Raw genomic sequence first — 20532 nt, forward strand, 5'->3', positions numbered from 1 at the left:
ATGTGTGCAGTGAGTATAATATGTGTACAATAATTTCAGTCCATGAATACAATATCTTGTATTGTTTGGGAGGTTTACAGAGTCCATGTCATATACATTAATGCACTAAATCATGACAATAGCTCCATGAGGTAGGTATTATTAAATTTACAGGTGAAGTACCTGAGACTTAGAGGTCAAGTGACATGTCCAAGGAAACATAGCTTGTGACAAAACAGACTCAAAGCCAGGCCCTCTGATGTACATAATTTTTATGCATAACACATACTATAATTTATATATGTTCAACTCATCAAGGGAAACAGAAAAATTAGGTCATTAAACATGTCCCATGAATTTTTTGCTTGAAATACTTGAAAGCTGATTTTTTTTACTGATAGGTCTGTTCATTTCTAAGTAAATGCTGGTGATTACTTCATTCTTGTGAAATTATATTTCAGATTAAATCCCCCTTTTAAAAATTTTCCTAGATTTTCAAATCGTGATCAACACAAAAATTGTCAATGTATATGTCATAGGAAAAAAATGTTCACTAGGTTCTATTGCTCTTGGCACTTCCAAGACATGGTGCCCATCTCCAGCACCCAAAGCTGAATACTCGAATAGGCTGACTTTAATGAACAATAATGTGATAAGTATTGCATTGTAAAATGTCCCATGAATTTGTAACAAGAAAGCAGATAGTTACTGATAAATATTTTGTAGTTATATAATTTACTTGTTGACAGGACACAAATGGCTCAAACTTTACAAATCTGATTTATCGTAGTCAAATCCTATTTCAGAAATAGGTTAACTGAAATTCAGATACACCTACATAAATATTTCAGAACAACCTTAATAGTAAAACCTTCCTCTCTGATCAAATGACTTTTAGGTTTTCATTTATCTTACATCTTTAAATTCATTGGAGAAAAGGAGCATTTTTCCTTACTATAAAAAAAACAAAAACCTGGTTGTTCATAAAACAGAATGTTTAACGATCTGATAATATAGTAGTGAAATGTTAAGACAGCACACCTCGTGATTAAATGGAATAATTTGATCACACAATGAAAAAAAGAAATCAACACAAGAAAGAATGATGTATTTGAGAACATTTTTAATAAATAATGTGACAAAATTACTTTTTTGATTACTGGATTTTCAGTATGCAAAATTATGGCTAAAAATAAGAGGCTTCTTACATGAACATAATGAAAACATTAATCACATGGATTGTTCCCTTAGTACTGCACACCCTTTCTATGTAACTTTTCAATTATCTAAGTGAACACATTTAGTTTTTGGTGAATACCAGCTTTTTTGTGTGTGTGGCTCCGTTTTGTTTGGCTTTGTTTTCCAGTGGGTCAGGCCTGATACCTGTGTAGGAATAAGTGTACATTTTTTTCTTCAAATAGCACCAATTATAAAGTCAATAAAATTTATATAATGACAAAAAGGGACCATACAGTCAGAGGGCATCATTTGGCAAATCAAAGCACATAATGCCTCTATCTGAGCTTATAAGGAAATCTTGTAAGTTTCAGCATTGGCCACAACAAACTTAAATCTCTTTTTCCTTAAGTCCAGGAAAAGTAAGAACCACTGGGTTTATGGCCCACAATAAAGTACGCACGTTACTTCACCATCTGTCATCATTCAAATATTCCAAATACAAACATAGAGCATTAACAAAACAGGTTAAAAACGCTTCTCAACATTTTTTTTTCAATAAGACAAAAAAGGTTAATAGTTACAATGGTTTACAAATAAAGTTTAGTGATTGTGCTTTTAAAACCAAAAAAAAAAAGTTTAAAAAACAGTGCATTACAAAAACAAAAATCAGACTTCCTTAAGTGGCACTTCTGAAAGTTGAACTGACACTACCAGAAGAAATTTAGGCCAGTTAAGATAGGGATGTTCTTATTCAATTGGTCATTAAAAACATCCATTTGTTTGTAATATGCAGTTTTAATCGGTTTTTGATTGAAAAATAGAGTAAGGTTTTTGCTAGGCTTACTTATGACAATGACTAGACAACCAGAGATCCAACTGGCTTCCCCCTACTTATCGAAAAGACAAACATTTCCAATAAGAATATACTTCAGTGATTGAAATGAAGTGAAAAAAAAGTATCACCAGGGGTTGCAAAGAGAATATATTTACAATGTTTCTACCCCATTCAAATTAATTGTGGTTGTTCTGCATTTGCTATATTTTTATTTTCTCCCAGGAAAGGGTGGTATGAAAGACTGATTTTAAAATCACGTGACAATGAAGTATGTTTTAATTTGCATTAGCAGTTGGTTATAGAAAGATTATATCTTCAGAGCCCTTGGCATGAGGTTGATTAATCAACTTTGTATCTTTGATCAATATTTTGCTATAAATTGGCTTGGTATATAAGCAGTGCAATGCCATATCTCAGGGGCAAAATGCAGAAGAACTATTCTGTTCCCTTCTGCTGGCTGATGATGGAAGCAAGAATTCAAATACTTCCCTTGCTGGAAGTAAGTGTAATGGTTTGTTCCAACAGTGAGAGGACTAGGGTGGTTCCTCATAGAGATAGGGATCAAACAACAACAATAAAACCCCAGTAAAAGTTTTAAAAATGGTATTCCAGTAAGAGGACAATTTGTACACTCTGATTGCACTGAACATTTTATCTGGCGTCATGTGTCATCAGACATGAGGCATCTTGAGTGACAATTTTCACATTAGATCCCACAAGCCTCTCTGGTTGTCTTCAGCTTTCAGTTTCCTGTAAGAGATAAGTTCTTTTTAAGTTTGAAAATAAATCTTAGAGTATTATATTTACATGGTTTTATTCTTATGGTTTTTGTTTTTCATTCTTTCACTAGCATACATTGGAAAGAGCTCATGGCAACCGATTCATTTGTCAACTTTAATTGGTTTTGAAAGCAAATCCAATAGTTCTGTAACAAGTACCAACTGCGTTCCACACAGTGTCTCTGTGTTGCGGGTGTGGTGCTGGGGAGAGAGGAGCAGTAGTAGGCTGAGTTCTCTACTCCTCCTATCCCAACTTAGCATTACAGCTAAACTTTTACTGGTTTTAAATATTGGAGTCATCTATATACTCATCTATATTCATCCCACAAAAGGGCTCTTCTTTAAAAAACTAAAAAACAATACAATACTTGAATAGCAACTTCTATAACAGTATTTGCAGGAGGAAAGTATTCTTATTCTAAACCTCAAAATCCAACTACATTGTGCATGATGAGAAATTTAATCAAATATAATTACTTATAATTTTAATCTTGTATTATTTGAAGTTACAGTTTAACACTCCTTTAACAATATACTTGTGATTAAATATACAGTTGACCCTTGAGCAACATGGGTATGAGCTGTGTGGGTCTATCTATACACAGATTTTTTTTCAATAAATACTGTAAAGGTATTTTCTCATCCTTATGATTTTCTTAATAACATTTTATTTTCTCCAGCTTAATTTATTCTAAAAGTCTAACTTATATATGGCATACAAAATATGAGTTAATTGACCGTCCATGCTATTGGTAAGGCTTCCAGTCAACAATAGGCTATTAGTAGCTAATTTTTGAGGGGATCAAAAGTTACACATGAATTTGTTCACTGCATGGGCAGGAGGGTTCGAAGTCCCTAATTGCCCTGTTGTTCAAGGGTCAACTATATCTGCAAAAAAAAAAAAAATTTGTCCTCAACTTGCTTTCTTATGAAATGGAGGAAACACAATCTTAAAATGGGAGGTGATTTTAAATATTATAAGATTGCCAACTCTGTCTGATACCTATTTATAGATTCCAACAAAAAAGTATATCTTTGACTCAAGAAATGTTCCCTTCCACATGGAAAAGTCAGTGTCAGGACTGAAGGTGAAAAATAGTGGGCCAAATCAGCTGGATTGACCCGAGTTATCACTAGGGTGGTAGATAACACAGGCAGAATACCCTCACTCACATCATATAACTGTCACCTTACTGGGTTTTTATAACTTACTACAATACTATGAATTATAATTATTTTTAGATCAATAGTTCTTATTTCCTAAGAACATGCTTGCCATGTAAATTTCTTATCTGAATACCTGTAGATGAATATGAACACTAGATCTAAAAGGAAACTATTATTACCGTTTAAAACTTTAGAATGCATTTCAAAAAAATAATTATTTTTTTCAGAATTACAGTTTCTGGCATCACTGATATGGTTTGTGATAAAAAATAACATTTCTATAGACTGATAGATGCTCCTGACTTTAAGGCTGACATAATAACTAGTCTAATGTTGAGAGATGAAAAAAAGTTATAGATACCTCTAATTCTTCATTATTATCTCCTCCTCTTTCATATCCTCCAAGAACTTGCATTTCTGCAATATTTCTTCGACCTACATTTGCTTGTTCTCTTTGTCTGCTTCCTGATCCCCTTGATGACATTGAGCTTGAAGAACTAGGATCTCTGGGATTATTGGATGTCGGAAAAGTAGGTCTACAGTAAGGTAGAATATCCTCTGTGTAATGAAATATGACAAGTGCATATAAAAGTCATTGTACATCTTTGTTCTATAATGTATCACTCATGTCTATAATTCTGAATGGGGAAGCATCAATGTTTTTGAGGACTAACTAAAAACATTTTATAACAATAACGAATAAGTCAGCACCGGATTTTGTAAATGAAAATAACAAATCTTGCTGTTTTCTTAGTAGGGGTTGGATTCCACTCAAAAGCTCTTGTCCACCTCAAAATCACTTGAGAACAACATCTTTAAAGAAGTAAACCAAACCTGGAGTCAAATTTGGTTTCCAGTTCTATATTTCACCATGTGATCTCGGGTTGTTTCAGGCTTTAGTTTTCATTTTTCTAAAAATACCCTCAGGAGCTTTTAGTATTCATTTGAAAACAGAAGAGACAGTAAAATACCTATGTAAACTCTGAAGAATTATTCTAGGGCTCTTAATAGAAACAACACCCAGTCTCCTCTAACTTCAAAAAACAAGCCACTCCAGATAAATATCACATGATCTCACTCATTTGTGGACTATAATGAACAACATAAACTGATGAACAAAAACAGATCCAGAGACAGAGAAGCATTGATCAGACCATCAAATCTCAGAGGGAAGGTAGGGGAGGGTGGGGGTAAGGGGGAGAGATCAACCAAAGGACTTGTATGCATGCATATAAGCCTAACCAATGGACACAGACAACAGGGGAGTGAGGGCATGAGTGGCGGGGGGGGGAATGGGGGGGGGGTAAGGACACATATGTAATACCTTAATCAATAAAGAAATTAAAAAAAAAAAACCCAAACAAGTCACTCCAGTTAACTGACGTCTCCTGAATGTCTATCTCCATACTCCTTTAAATCTGTTTCTAGTTCTGTTGATGCATCCTCTAACCACTCACTTCGCTCCAAAGCCTGTCCACTCTACCCTTTGGACACCAAACACATAAAAAAAAAAACAACTCTTCTACACGTAGTTTTGCTTTCCTTCCCCAAGTACTTCCTCTGTTGACCACATGGTATGAATGAAATCTGGTTTCCACCGAAGTTCTCTCTACGGAAAGGAGGATGGCTTGCCTGTAGCTCACTAGCACCAGCTCTAACTCATTGTATAAAAACATTCTCTTCTGGTGAAAGCCAAACCATATCCTTATGGAGCCTGTTAGGCTCCTTAATGCCACCTTTCTCCTTCCATTCTATGCATCACAACTTTCACTCCCGAAACACACTTCTGACTCACTGAGGTTTCACAGTCCATGAGGACCACTTCTTCTGCAACTTAACTTCATAGCACTTGGTCTCCTATAACCTTCACCTTTGTCCCTATTCAGCAACCTCTTTACCTCTATTGACTTTAGTTTTTGACAAACTACAATATGATAAAAGCCTTCTCTTGCTAAAAATTTTCCCCTTAAGCTTGTGTGCTTAAGGGGAAATTAATACCTCTTTCGTCATTGCTCAGCAAAGCTTCTTGAAAAGTAACTTGAACTCTATTGGTAGATGCAATTCCCATTCACTCTGTATTCCAGGGAAATCTACCCATGCCCACATTACTACAATGAGACAGAAAAGTCACTGTTGACTTCGATAATGCTAACCATGCTTCATTCTTCTCTGGCCTTAATCTGGAAACCACTATCAATTTAAACATTACTACTCTCTTAGCTTATGGTCCTCCTTCCTTCTTGGCCAGACTTCTGTGGGTTTTTCTTATGCAGTGCCTCTTACATATTGATGCCCTGCAGATTTCTACTTTTAGCCCAGTATTTGTTCATATACATATTCCCACTCTGGATGATTTCATCCATTCTCACAGACTATAACCTCTTCTGGAATATAACTGTCATGAGAGTGGGTATTTTTATCTGATTTTGTACTGATATACTATCAGCTTGACATATAACAGGTCTTCAATAAGTAGTTTTGAGTGAACAGGTGAGTGGCTTTAACTACTATTTATTATGATGAATCATTCATTTATATTTCCAACCTGTGAACTATGCTCTGAATTTTAGGCTCCTACAGCCAGGTCAATTGAACATTTCCTCTTGAGTGTCCCTCAGACTCAACACATCCAACATTAATTTCATCATGCTCACTCCCCTGAGATTTATTCTTCCTCTGTATTCTCAAGCTTAGCTAATAACATCACTAATCATTAAGACATCAAAAACAACAAAAAAATGGAATTATTTTAGACTTTTTCTCTTCCTTCCAATAACCTTAAATGGACAATTCCACACATTCCAGCATATAACAAGTGAGGCTGATTTTTAACTCTAAAAAGTATCTTGAATTTTCTCTTTCAATGATCCCTGTTCTCATAGCCTGGTTTATATTCTCTACATCTCCTGTCCAGGAATTGTAAATATCTCTTAACAAGTCTCTGCCCTTTGAGTTATTCCCTTCTAAACCATTTTCATTAAGCCACCATTTTCTTACAAGAACTGCAGGATCTCTATGACTTAAGCTTACATTTACCTCAAGAGTTTCACCTTTACTATCTAGTGGTACTGAATTTCTTATAGTCTCCTCAATGTACCTCAAAGCTTTTCTCTCTTTTTTTATATTTTCTTTTACCCAAGGATGAGTTTTTATTGATTTTAGAGAGAGGGAGGAAGAGAGAGAGAGATGTGAGAGAGGCACATTGATTGGCTGTCCTGACCTGGGATTGAACCCACAACCCAGGTATGAGCCCTGACTGGGAATTAAATCTGCAACCTTTTGGCATACAGGATTATGCTCCAACCAACTGAGCCACCTGGCCAGAGCTGTACCTCAAAGCTTTTCATGCTGACTTTCTCTGCCTGAACACTCTATCCACTCTTCTCACCCAAGCTAAATTCCACCCATCCCGAACACTCAGCTATGTGTCATTTCTACCAGGAAAGATCAAGAAGTTTTTCTTTACATTTCCCAAAAGATTGGGATAATTGTCCCCTCTCTGGACTATTAAGTATCATGACACCATGGACATTATACCAATTATGAATATATCTGTGAATCTATAGATAACCCGTCTCCCTCTCTGATTATAAGATCCTTGAGGTCAAGGTTCATGCTTATATATAAATTTCAGGACTAGTATGATGTTTAATAACACAGTTGATGTTTGATATAGGTAAAAATAAATTGAACCAATTGAGTAAATGTCCGCCAAAAGACCAGACATTCTACTCTCTTTAATTAAAAACAATCATTTGTTACACATGTAAATCAGGGTGCCTCTTTCATTATAAATAATTATAGCAATGCATAGAAATATTAATTTGACGACACACAAAGGTCTATGGTTCAAATAAGACTTTGGGAAAGCAAGACATATAAAATAATAACTGGTCATATATAACAGTGCTTTCCATGGAAATAGTCTTCCTTATTTGTAGAGTGATTGTTCCAGTGTTCTTTCATTAGAAATATTTTTACAAGATAGAGGACAACTTAATTGAATTTGTGAAGATCGATAAAAATAACTTAGTCCTTTGTTCTAATTCTGCATACACCAAGATCTTTCTGGGTTTACAGAATTATTTCCTGAAGAAAGCCAACTACTTGGGAGGGAGCTTGTTTACGAGCAGCAAATTGGTCCATACTTTCAGGAAAGATACAAATCTAATAATTTAGAGCATGACATTTCGTTTATGAATCATAACTTGGAGTATAGTTACCATGAATCAAAAATTCAGATAATCTTTGGCTTAACTGATAAAAAAAGTTAAGTGTTTTAAACTGATATTGTGGTGATGTCACCAAGTACTCTGTGAACATGTAGTAGAGACATCTGTCTGAAATGCACAGCTTCACTCAGCACTTCACTGCCAAGTCTGGCCCTAGGTCAAGAGTTCAGGTTTCTGTCACAGAACAAAGTGAAACTGTCCTCCATATGGAAGGAAGTTGCTAATGGCCCGGTGCCCATAAAAAACAGAACAACAGATTGATGTCTGATCTTACCAAAATATATCTATTAAAAGAGAGCAGTAAAGTGCCCTTTTAAGCTTTTTAAGATTCATTTCCCTATCACTTTTTCCTGACTCCTTCATCAATAACCTTCCTTTTCTTGTATCCCTTCCTCTAAAATGTTTTTTTATTCTTAGTCTATAATAATGTTCACATACCTTTCCCTAAAACATTCTCACAGATTCTGCCTTCCTGCCAAACCCTTTCCCCACCCTTTTTTCTCTCCCCAACCTTCTAAAAAGAGCCTGTGCTCACCATCTCCCTTCCACAATTTCCATTCACTTCACACCCCTGCAGTCTGTGTTTTATTCTGACTACTTCACTGAAAATAGTTCTTTTGAATGTCACACATAAGCAAAGTGTTGCAAAATCTTTGTATTCTCCCCTACCTATACCGTGGGCCACCATTCACATTCCACTTTTATTTTTGTGGCATTTCATATTTCTTCCTATCTTAAAATTTCCTCTTCCATTCTTTCTAGGATATTATTCTCTCTAGTTTGGGTACCTTATCTATTTTATATCTGAGTGGGTCCTTCTCAGTTTGCATCATAGAATTTTGTTCCTGTGCCTACTAGTCAAATATGATCATCCCTGACTACTGGTGTGCACATTCTCACAGAGTATATTGTACCCATCTCTTTCCAACGTCACATCCATTTCATATAAGTAGCTTGAAACCAGCCTTTTTGGGAGTAATTACACAAAAGAAGCATATGGCTACAAATTAGGGTTTTGCTTTGTTTTCCTCCTAGAAAATTGATTACTATACATTAACCAGTATGTCGCTGTTGATAATGTGGCCTCTGTAATTCATGCAATTTTTACCTTTGTAATAGTTCTAACATCCTCTCTCTAGTTGTAACCTTTCTCCTGATCTTTAAACTTAGTTCTCTAAAGTCTTATTGATTTTTTTTCCATATCTGTATTCTTGACAGCATCTTACTCTATTCAAAACTGAAATTTTTTCCCCATCACATCTATGATTTTCCCTGTTTTGTCTACATTGCTTAACACAATTATGTTCCAATAATCTTACAGGCCATCTAATTAACACTTGAGTAACTTTTTTTTCCACTCCATTATTTTATTTTAGTTTTCTATATTCAATTAGTCACCAAGTCCTATGGGGCCTATCTCTGAAATACCTATGTAGGCTGTTCTCTCCTCTTTATTGCACAACTGATTTAACTCAATACTTTCATATTTTATATCTAGAGTATTTTCAATTTTCTGATATTTTCATTTACCTGATTATAGTCTCTTCCTTAATTATAACATGCTGCCAGTTATTTTTCTAAAATACAAATCTGATTATATATTTTATTACTCAACATTATTTGCTGGCTCACTGCTGCCTATATTATATATCCCAAACTCTTTAGCACAGTATTCCTGGCCTTCTCAATCTGGCCCAGCCACCTTTCTAGTTTTATCTTTTGCCATGTGTCTCTGGCCCCAATATCCTATTCTCCAGCCAAACTGGAAAAGAGTGCTCACTAAACATTCAATTTCACACTTCCATATTTTTTTCTACCTATTTCCTTTACTTGCTCTTCCCTTCTCCCTATTTAATCGGTGGAAATCATGTTTTCTTTTTTTGAAATACAACTCAAGTGGCATCTAAGGAAGTCTTGTATAATGTATTAGAATGAATTGTTAAAAATTATTTGGGTATATGCATATCTCCTCCATTAGAGAGCAACTTTCTAAATCTTACTGCTTTTCATATGGCCCTGGAGAACCTAACAGCATACCTTGCAAATATGTGTTCAATCTATATTTGCTTGGTGCTTAAATAAATCAGTACCTTGGATGAGATGAGTCTTTGCTGGTGGAAGGTCCCGTTTTGCTGCCTTGTTTCCGCGTCCTTTCCCATCATTTTGCTGTTCCTGTGCTTCTCTGGGTTCACCTGGATTTGTTCGCATTTCAGCAACTTGTCTTCCATCCAATACTTCCCTCCCCTTATAATTGCCTCCTTTTCTATCTGATGATCTGTCTGTTCTTGCTTCTATACAGGGAAGTTTTGGCACCATGACAGGTCGTACTTCCAGCTGTGCCTTGGATTGGACAGTGGGTGACTTTATAGCAGGTGGTGGCACAGGAGGAGGTGGAAGATCTAAAAAGAAATGTTTAAATACTGTAAAAGTCTGCCATTTATAAAATAAGTAAATATTAGAAATATCATTGGAATTGCATTCATCTGGGACTAGAACAATTGAAGGCAACCAAGGAATAAGAAGACCAACAATTTTAATGTACTTTTTATCTAGCACAGAAATATTGATTCACAGAGCTGAGGCTTATAGATTATCTAGTATTAAGGTAGCTAATATAGGCATAAATGCTGTAATATACCCAACCTCCCAACCACTACAGATCTTCCTAATTGATTTCTGCATAATGTTGCTGATTCCAAATACATACCCTTAGTCCTTCAGACAACCACTTCAAATTGATTGAAGTTGGCACTTGAGTTGAGGCGTATTTGCTATCTCTAATCTAGCCTAAATCCTTTCTTATTTTGAACAGGGAAACTCAACAACATGGATGTTAAATTATTTTCCAACCTCAAAGGTAGATGTGACCAGAACCAGGACTAATGTCCGCAGATTCTTAATTTCTGGCTCAGTGTTCTTTATACTGTTTCATTCTATCACATATTTATAATCCACCATTCATTGATAGGAATCTCTTAACTTTGTATATGCAACCATAGGTTTTAAATCAAATAATCACTGGAATAAATATAGAATAATTTCATCTATCTATCTATCTATATATCATCTATCTATAGTTATAGCTATATGTTAATGTTATATATAATAGAACATTATATATAATTCAATTTCTTATATTATAAATACAATTAAAAGATACTTAAGTATAAAATTTGAAATTTAGAAAATTTATTTAAGTGGTATTATTTTTTAAAATAACTCTTATGTATACTCTAGGGAGGAGAAATATGTATCCTTATGATAGTTGGCAAGTTAGAAGAATATGAAGAGATTATAGTTTTAGGTGTTTTTGGCTGTAATGTAGATGATGGATTTTGAATCCAGTAGACTATTAGGTTGTTCGTAATAGTTCATAAAAATAATAACAGGGGATAGAACTATATTAGTGGCTATTCAGATGGCTGTTCAGATGTCTTTGACAGAGATTAAGGAAGAAAAGTCAATATTATTTAATAATCAACCAAATACAGTAGGAAAGGGAAAGGAAAGAACCTATAGGACTTTTAGGGTTTTTGTCATAGTTGACTAGGTGGATGAGAGAACAATCACTAAAGATAAATAATGCAGGGATGAGGAAGCGATGTTTTATGAAGAAACACTGTAAATTCAATTTCATTTTATTTTATTACTAGTGACCTGGTGTACAGATTTGTGTACATTGAAAGGAAATTATTAGAAGGTGGCCAGAGGGGTGGGACTGGGCGAGATGGGCCAGACACACCCTGGAGCCAACCTCCCGCGGTCCCTCCCCAGCATGGCAGAGTGAGCGGGGTCCCTCCGGCAGGTGGGGTCCCTTGGCCTGGCCTGCAGGGGTCGGGCAGAAACCGGCTCTCCCACATTCCCCCAGGGGTCCTGGAGTGCAAGAGGGCACTCTGCAAAGTTGCTGTCATACAGGGTGTGGAACACAAATGCAAGTGTGCAGTAAACCCAGATTCAGGGCTGACAGTGCCCCAGCAACAACATAACCCACGGCTGAAGGTGAAATCACGTGGCCCCCACAAGGAATTGGGCTCCCTCCTCTCTGGTTTCAGGGTGCGTCACCTGAGAACTGCTGCTGCCAAGTCACTGTAGCTTGGCAGCTGCTGCATTGAGCATCTGCCCCCTGGTGGTCAGTGTCCATCATAGCAACTGGTCGGATGGTTGGACACAGCATATTAGCCATATATATACATATATATATATGTATATATATACACACACATACATATACATATATATTATTATTTTTAAAAAATATTTTTTATTGATTTCAGAGAGGAAGGAAGAGGGAGAGAGAGAGAGAAACATCAATGATGAGAGAGAATCATTGATTGGCCAACTACTGCATGCCCCCCACTGGGGATTGAGCCGGCAACCCAGGCATGTGCCCTGACCGGGAATTGAACCATTGACCTCCTGGTTCATAGGTCGATGCTCAACCACTGAGCCATGCCGGCCGGAATGTATGTTCAATTTTAGAAGAGTGAGTAGGAGAAACCTTTGAAGTATACAGATAGAGATGTCCAATAAAATCTGAATTTCAAGAAAGGCCAAAACCAGAGATACAGAGATTTGGGAATTATCAGCATAGTTATGTTCTTTCTTAATTCATGACTTTAGAAATGGTATTTTTTTTAATAAGCATAACCAATGGACGCAGACACCAGGGGGGTGAAGGCATGAATGTGAGTGGGGTTGGGGGGCAATAGGGGATAAGGACACATATGTAATACCTTAATCAATAAAGAAAGAAAATAAAAGAAATGGTAATGTTTTTACATTTAGATATTTAATGTCTATGTGATAGAATAAATCAACTAAAACATTTATAAAACATCTATTAAATGTTTAGTATTATAAAATTAACTATAAAATTTTAAACAAAAAGTACATATTTACATGGTAAAAAATTTAAAAGTCTGTAAGATCTTAAAAGTATGACCCCCTCAAACCTCCCAACCTCCATTTCAAACACTCAATATGATTATGCAGAAATGATGTGTGACTAGTTTTTTTATAGATCATTCCAGAAATTATTTATTCACATAAAACGGGGCTGCCAAGTCAAATAACATCAGGTAGCACCTTTCACTTCTGAAACGATGGGATTATATACAACACAGTGGATGTCTGCCCACTGATCAAAAGTACCAAAATCAAATACACAGCCTTTCTTTCTTATTAACATCAATAGAATTGTACCTCTTTTAGCTAATTGTGTAGTTGTATACATTTCCCTATATGTACATACAGCTGTATTTCTTCTTTTTAAAGTTCATATAATGCTCTATTTAATGAATATATCATTATTTATTTTGTCAATCCCTACAGAGAAATATTTAGGTTGTTTCGGATATTTTAGTATTACTGACAATGATCTACTGACTATCATTTACATATACCAGCATGAGAAGCTATTTAATATTAAAATTTTGTATTGAAAATTCTTAATAGCAAATTAAGGGTCCAAGGAAGCATCAATTTTAACCTAGTGTTTCTCATTCTTATATTATTTAAAAATAAATTAATCCTTATTTTGTCCTGGAGGTAGGTTTAAATTTTTTTGAAATTAATTTTCTTTTGATATTATGTGCTAAAGCTAAGACATTCAAAATCATTGTAATGGTCTTTGAAAACAAAAAAAACTAGAAGTACCATCTTATTACCAGTTGTTTTACTCAGGAATCCATTATTAAAACTTTTATTTACATTTTTGTTGTTGTTAGTTTTCATGGCTCACCATGTTCTTTTTTTCATATAGAATAGCCTCAAAGTTTCATCTAAAACAGTGGCCAAAGTACAGCCAACAGCACTAATTTTCCCCAGATTCTAGAAATTCAAATGATTTTAGTTTTACAACATATATTGCCATTGTCACTAGTGCATGACTTTCCTCCTCTACTACTTAAAAATAAATTTAAAAAATAATACTTAAAAAGATGTAATATCATGAAAGCACCTGCCACATCTGCTACTTGTTTGTTAAAAATAACTAAAAAGAGAGTGTTCAAAGAAGGATGATACCACATTGCTTAAAGCCAAGAAACCCAACACCACAGAGTCCTGAAGTTCAGACTGAAACTGTAAGTTGAAATGGGAAGAGGGGAAAAGTCTAATTCTGAGCACATCAGGAAGCACAGGGAAGAGTGCCTACAGTCTCATTTCTATACACTTAAACTGGATTGCAAGCAGATTATCAGGAAACTGATGACTGCCAGTATCTTCAAGTCAAAAAATATCTGGGCTTAATAGATATCAAAACTGATGGTAATATATAACTCTCAAGACAAAATCTATTACAAGATGCTTTATATAGGTGCTATCTATAAAAAAGGTTAAAAAAAAAAAAGAGAGAGAGAGAGAGAATCAGAGAACCCAATGGTTATTTTAAAAGTTCTAACTTCCTGTATATAATTGCTACTGTATCTAATTGATAATTATAGGGATATGCTGGGAGTTTTTATCTCTTATATAAGCAGATTACCAAATAAATTATTTTTAGGTGTTATAAAATAATTAGAATCAAATCAGAGATTATCATAGTATAAATAATTCTGTATTTGATGTAGTGATAAATAGTACTTTCATCCAATTCATACCACTAATAGCTCAAATTGGATTTAACAAATGGATCATGAACCTGTTATATTTATGTCTAGGCTCTTTATATAAAGAAGTAAAAACTATTCTTTACACAAGACTCTCCAAATACCAGTATAATGCATGCAAAGTAGTATGTAGGAGCATGTGCATGCAGACAATTCTACTGCATTAACTTGCTAAGGAGACCAGCACTCTATTTACTTAACTGCCTGAAGTCCCAAGACCTTGTAATTAATGATAAATCAAGTCAAAATAATGTCATTCCAAAGAGGGTGGTGAATTTATAATTTATGAAAAGTAGGGCTAGAGAAATAATGTAGATTTGGTTTTTAAATCAAGTATGCAAATGCATTGGAAAGGGTTGAAAAGAGGGGGTGGGAAGAATCTATTAGAAAGTCCTAGAAATGCACTTATGCTTGGTTTTAACTTGATAGGATGCTGACTGATAAATATTCATATATTTTCATCCTACCCTTCATCTGGATGAAACTTGTAAGTGGCAAATTTGAAATAAATAGTTAGATTATGCCTGTCACTGTGACTATAGCGTGGAGCACTTGGCTTTGCACTGGGTTCTTCCTAGGTGCTATGAGCAAGATATGGTCACAGTGTCACCAATCAGGGGCTAGAGCGTTGTTATGGGCTAAATTGTGTCTCCTCAAAATCCTATGTTGAAGTCCTCACCTCCGTACCTCAGAATGAAACTATTTGGATTTAAGGTCTTAAAAGGGGTAATGAAAGTAAAAGGAGATCCTTAGGTGGGCGCTATTCCACTCTGACTGGTTTCCTTATAAGAAGATATTAGGACACATACATACATTGAGGGAAGAAAAAGTAAAGACATAGGGAGAAGATGGTCATCTACAAGCCAAAAAGAGAGACCTCAGAAACAAACCCTGCCAACACCTTGATCTTGGACTGTTAGCCTCCAGAGCTGTGAGGAAATAAATTTCTGTTGTTTAAGCCACCTAGTTTATGGTACTTTGTTATGGCAGTCCCAGAAAACTAAGGCTAAAAGTCCAACAGAGCTTACTGACAAAAATCATTACAAATTACTCTTCATCATTGCAGACATAGCCACACTTTATCCTTCTTCATGTAGTTTACAAAAATTCTGCAAAAAATTTATAATTTAAACAAAATTTTCTAAGTAAAGATGTTACAGTCTCAAGACTGATATATCATTTTCTGAAAAGAGTTCACATAAAAAGTCTATTGACAATAATCAAACTCATCCATCATAGTTAATGTATATTTAATTATTAAAAAGCAAAAATTAAAAAAACATACCCTCCATGTTTTGCTAATAGATTTAATTCAGATTTTAACAATTGGTAGCTCTTTCAATTATATCCTCCTCCCCTTTCTCTCTTTTAAAAAAATATATTTTTGTTCATTTCAGAGAGGAAGGGAGAGGGAGAGACAAACATCAATGATGAGAGAGAATCATTGATCGGCTTCCTCATGCACACCCTCCACTGGGGACCGGAGCTCACAACCCAGGCATGTGCCCTGACTGGGAATCGAACTGTGATCTCCTGGTTCCTAGGTCAACACCCAAACACTGAGCCACACTAGCTAGCCCCCCCGCTCTTTTTTTTTTTTATAATTGTACAAACTGTGTCTGTCATTGAGTTTCTTCATGAAATAATCTGAGTATTTTTTCAGAAAGTGCAGTATAGTAATTTGATAAAATAATTTCCGAGAAAATTACTTTTGTTTCAATGTCCATTGTTTCAAGAACCACTGTTATCAGGAATATGTGCATTTCTTCTATTTGGTGCATTAAGAAGAATATGCATTTATATAATTTTAGTCAATCAATATGCATTATGTGGTATATATAAAATAACACATAGTTTTGTTATTTTTGTCTTTACCAAATTAGAAAGCATCCAGAATTAAATTTAAGACTTGTTAGGACAATAAACATAACTACAAAATACTTGGTTATCAAAATGCTGAAAGGAAGTGAAAGGTAAAATTTAAAAAGTAGCTTTAGTCATATCTCCATTTGTCTGTTTTTGTGACTTTGAAAAAATAAATATCGACTTCTACATTATAATATATACTATGATAATTTTACATAATCAATTTAAGAAATAAACAATTAGAAATCCAAAAATATTTCAAATTAACTTTTTGGCTTTACAAATATTTCAATTATTTCATTGTTATTTATTTCTAAAATAGACTTGAAAAAACTTGGGTGCTTCATTGTTCAGTTTAATAGTTATTATTCTGGGATTAGTAAGAATTTAAATTTAATTATTAAATATGCTGAAATAAGTACTACAGAATGTGGGACAATACATATAGATCACAATTTTCAAGCACAGTGCAACTTATAACTATAAATTTATGCTATGCCCTTTAAGTTGGCATTACATTATTTAAAGTATTTTTAAAAACCATCACTCAATGCCAGAAGCCTCTCAAACAAGTATAAATAAGAGGCAGAAAGAGCTACACACAGCTCTAGGCCAGATTTACTCCCTTATGAATTCAACTTGGATGTGTTTACATCAAGGTTTGATGCTTGACCCAATTTTCAGTTAGGGGCATCTCTCTTCTAGATAATAAAACTAATACAACAGCTATAAAACTTGGAAAATGCCATTAAAGGGGTCCCATAAATGTAAAAGTGCTGATAGAGTTTGGCGATTTATACCTAGTGCTGTCCCTTCACAGAGGCAAACATGCACAAAGCCACTGTAATAACCCTTCAAAAATCAGATAATATTCTGGCAGCACAGCTTTACTGACAAAAGAGTCCTGGGCAGCAGCCAGGAGGCCCAGGTGTGCCAGGTCCTGCCAGTATTTAATGCAGCCTAATATCAGATAGATGCCAGTGAGAGAAAATACTCTGAGTAAAATAGAGATAATAGCATGGACAGCCACTCATTGCAAAATTACTTGTGCTCATCATGCTGTGAGCTTTGTATTAAATTTTTCTGTCAAGTGGCAGGAATCACAGGGAGAAGTGCCTCAGAAAACCCTGCTTGTAACCTTGGATAAATATCTATAATATTAGGCTTTCATATGATAATGGCAAATGATGCCCTTTTGAAAAATTGCTGACTGGTAATGAAAGTCCTAATCAGATTGCGGTGGGAGAGGACCGGGAGGTAGGGAATGCCGCCTGTGACACCCTTCTTCCCCCGCCCCTTCAGCAAATTTAGCAAACTTGACAAGATGGGTGAGTCTGCGAGAATTTATCTTACATGAATTTCCAACAAAGCCCTTGGGGTTGTTTTAGAAAACGAGAAGGTGGCAGTTTAATAAACGCTGGGCCACCTGAGGCACTTTCATTAAAGACGTTTTTTAGACAACATCCCAATGTTTGCATTCTTCTCCTGAGCTCCCTTGTGAATACAAGCCTTAACTCTTCAGCGAGAGTCGGTACTGTATGTAAAGGCATGAAGAAAGATGATTCGCTTTGCCTCTTGGTGTACAACCTAACTGTTGGTAACACTAGAGTTAGAATGAATATTCATATGAGTTAATTGTCTTCTATTTGAATGAAAAATTCCACATGGGGGAAAAATGAGAACACTTTGGAAGATTTATCAATGAATCTGATGAAATTTTATACTATACCATTATTTCAACTACATTGATGTCTACTTGTTTGATAGCTTTAAAAAATATTAAAAGTATCCGTTGTTTATCAACTTATTAGAAAACTGCAAGGACCAGAGAGGCCCGACAAGATACAGAAGTCGGTCATTCCTATAACTATTATAAGGCTTACTGAGAATGAATGCTTAATGTAATTTCTAATGTCAGTAGATGTGTTCTCTAGTCATGAAGAGCCGGATAGATGTGCGAGATTCATAGATGTTTTCATCATTTCAATGGACTTACCATCTGTGTAGGCTTCTCTGCGCAGATGTCCTGGCTGGTGTTTTGGTTTCTTGGCTGGCCTGGCCTTCTGCATCACAGCGGTACTCATGTTGCTGTCCGTAGAAACAGGACTTGTGGGCCGAGGGCACTGGGATGCATGGAAGTGTCGGCGGCCTGAGAAAAATACATCCGAGCCAAGCTCATCAATAAATTATAATAATAATAATCATGAAAACTAGAAAGATCCCTAACTTTTAAAAAGCTTTAGTAAACAATTTTAGCAAATAATAAGATTTCTGACACTCTGCTTGCACTGTCCATTGGGAAAAATAAGGGCATTTTCAGGCTGTTTTTTCCCCCCACAGTACTTTTATCCTATTAAAATTTTTTTTTATTAAAGAAAAAACATTCCAATCATTTTTTGCAACAAACTGCACTAAAATTATTGCTAAAGATGTACTAATTAAAATTTTCATAAAACACTCAATGTTGCTTTCTCAAGGAATAGCCAGAGTCCTTAAGAAATTCATGTACTCAGAATGAACAATACTAATTAAATCTTCTATTTTAATTAAATATGTTTGTTATTCTTTGAAGGTAGATTCCCAATATCTTAATATATTCTCCAGTATCTTCTCTTAAAGGGGCCTGGTATAAAGCTAACTCAAATATTTAGACCTACCCAAAATACTCACACCTCTTTTTTATTACAAGATAGAAACTTGCAGGTTCTGGATACTTCAAATGACCCCACCTGAGACTTTTATTTTTCTCAGTAGTGGCAGAGGTGGGTTTTGATTATAAGTATACCTCAGAGATACTGCAAGTTTCATTCCAGGCCACCAGAATTAAGCAAGCATCATAATAAAAGGAGTTATAATCTTTTTGCTGGTGGCGGGCCTTGCCTTCGGTTTGTAAAACACACATCAGTGAAGAGCAGCAATACATGGAACCACAATAAAATGAGATATGTCTTTATTTGGTTTTGGAGAGACAATATTCACAATCAGATCAGGTGCAGGTGAGTGCTCTCATAGTCTCTGGCTGTCTTACAGAGATGTTGCATTACAGTGGCATCACATACACATTTAATCCATCATGGCAATGGACATCTATTGGCCCTGTACTTGACCCTCACTATTTTGGTTTCTAGAAATTTCAAAGACACAAATCCAGAACTTTTTGTTGTACCACAAGAAACTTCCAACAGACCTAAACATGTTTTTTGACTATAAATAGGAGAATCCACATATAGTGAAATCAACATATTTAAAGGTGCTAAATGAAGCATATAAATAAGACATGAATGCGGCCAAGTGAGAAGCAATGTGATAGGATCATTCATTCACATTAACTTAAGTCATATGATATGCAGCACCCTTTCCTGAAAAGAACATTTTAATAGGCAGATACCAGTGCACGTTTAGTTCATTAAAATTATGACCCAAACTAAAATCAGGAGTGCTACTAAATTACGATAAGATATTATACCAAACTCTCTTTAGCTATGATGGAGACTATTACAATTCAAGCTATATATCCATGAAAAGAGAGAATTAGGTCTGAGAGTAAACCCATTATTTATTCTATTATATAAGGCCATCTACTGCTATAGATTCTAAGGCATAAGGTCTTTTCAACTTGAATATGAGGAGTTTTTAACGTATTTCTATGTTTCATTGATTTAATGAACTGAAACACACCCTTAATGCAATCTGAAAGCAGTAGTTTGAGATGTTTAATTTTATTTTTTATAGAAGATTAAAAATAAGGAGAAACAAATGTTACATATAAAATTAGAATGTTATATTTGTATTAGAAAAGATAGGTAGGTTTGCATCTTATTACATTGAGCAGTTACTGGGATGGGGGGAGGAATTTTGGTTGCATATAGACCTGAAATAAATATACA

At 35.1% G+C, this 20532-nt stretch overlaps 1 protein-coding gene across 3 annotated transcripts in view; it reads right to left on the reverse strand.

Annotated features, from left to right (window-relative positions):
- Nucleotides 1-1084: 1084 nt before the first annotated feature.
- Nucleotides 1085-20532, reverse strand: part of ROBO1 (roundabout guidance receptor 1) — a 436624-nt gene continuing 417176 nt past the window's right edge. For all 3 annotated transcript variants that reach the window (XM_006093709.3, XM_006093708.3, XM_014460003.2), the window contains 4 exons: nucleotides 18642-18794; nucleotides 10262-10570; nucleotides 4301-4497; nucleotides 1085-2743 (listed from right to left, as the gene is read on the reverse strand). In XM_006093709.3, coding sequence (XP_006093771.1) covers nucleotides 2729-2743; nucleotides 4301-4497; nucleotides 10262-10570; nucleotides 18642-18794 — 674 coding nt within the window. In that variant the 3' untranslated portion in view covers nucleotides 1085-2728. The remainder of the gene's footprint in view (nucleotides 2744-4300; nucleotides 4498-10261; nucleotides 10571-18641; nucleotides 18795-20532) is intronic.

The sequence above is a fragment of the Myotis lucifugus genome, unplaced genomic scaffold, assembly GCF_000147115.1.
Source record: "Myotis lucifugus unplaced genomic scaffold, Myoluc2.0 scaffold_120, whole genome shotgun sequence".
NCBI lineage: Eukaryota > Metazoa > Chordata > Mammalia > Chiroptera > Vespertilionidae > Myotis > Myotis lucifugus.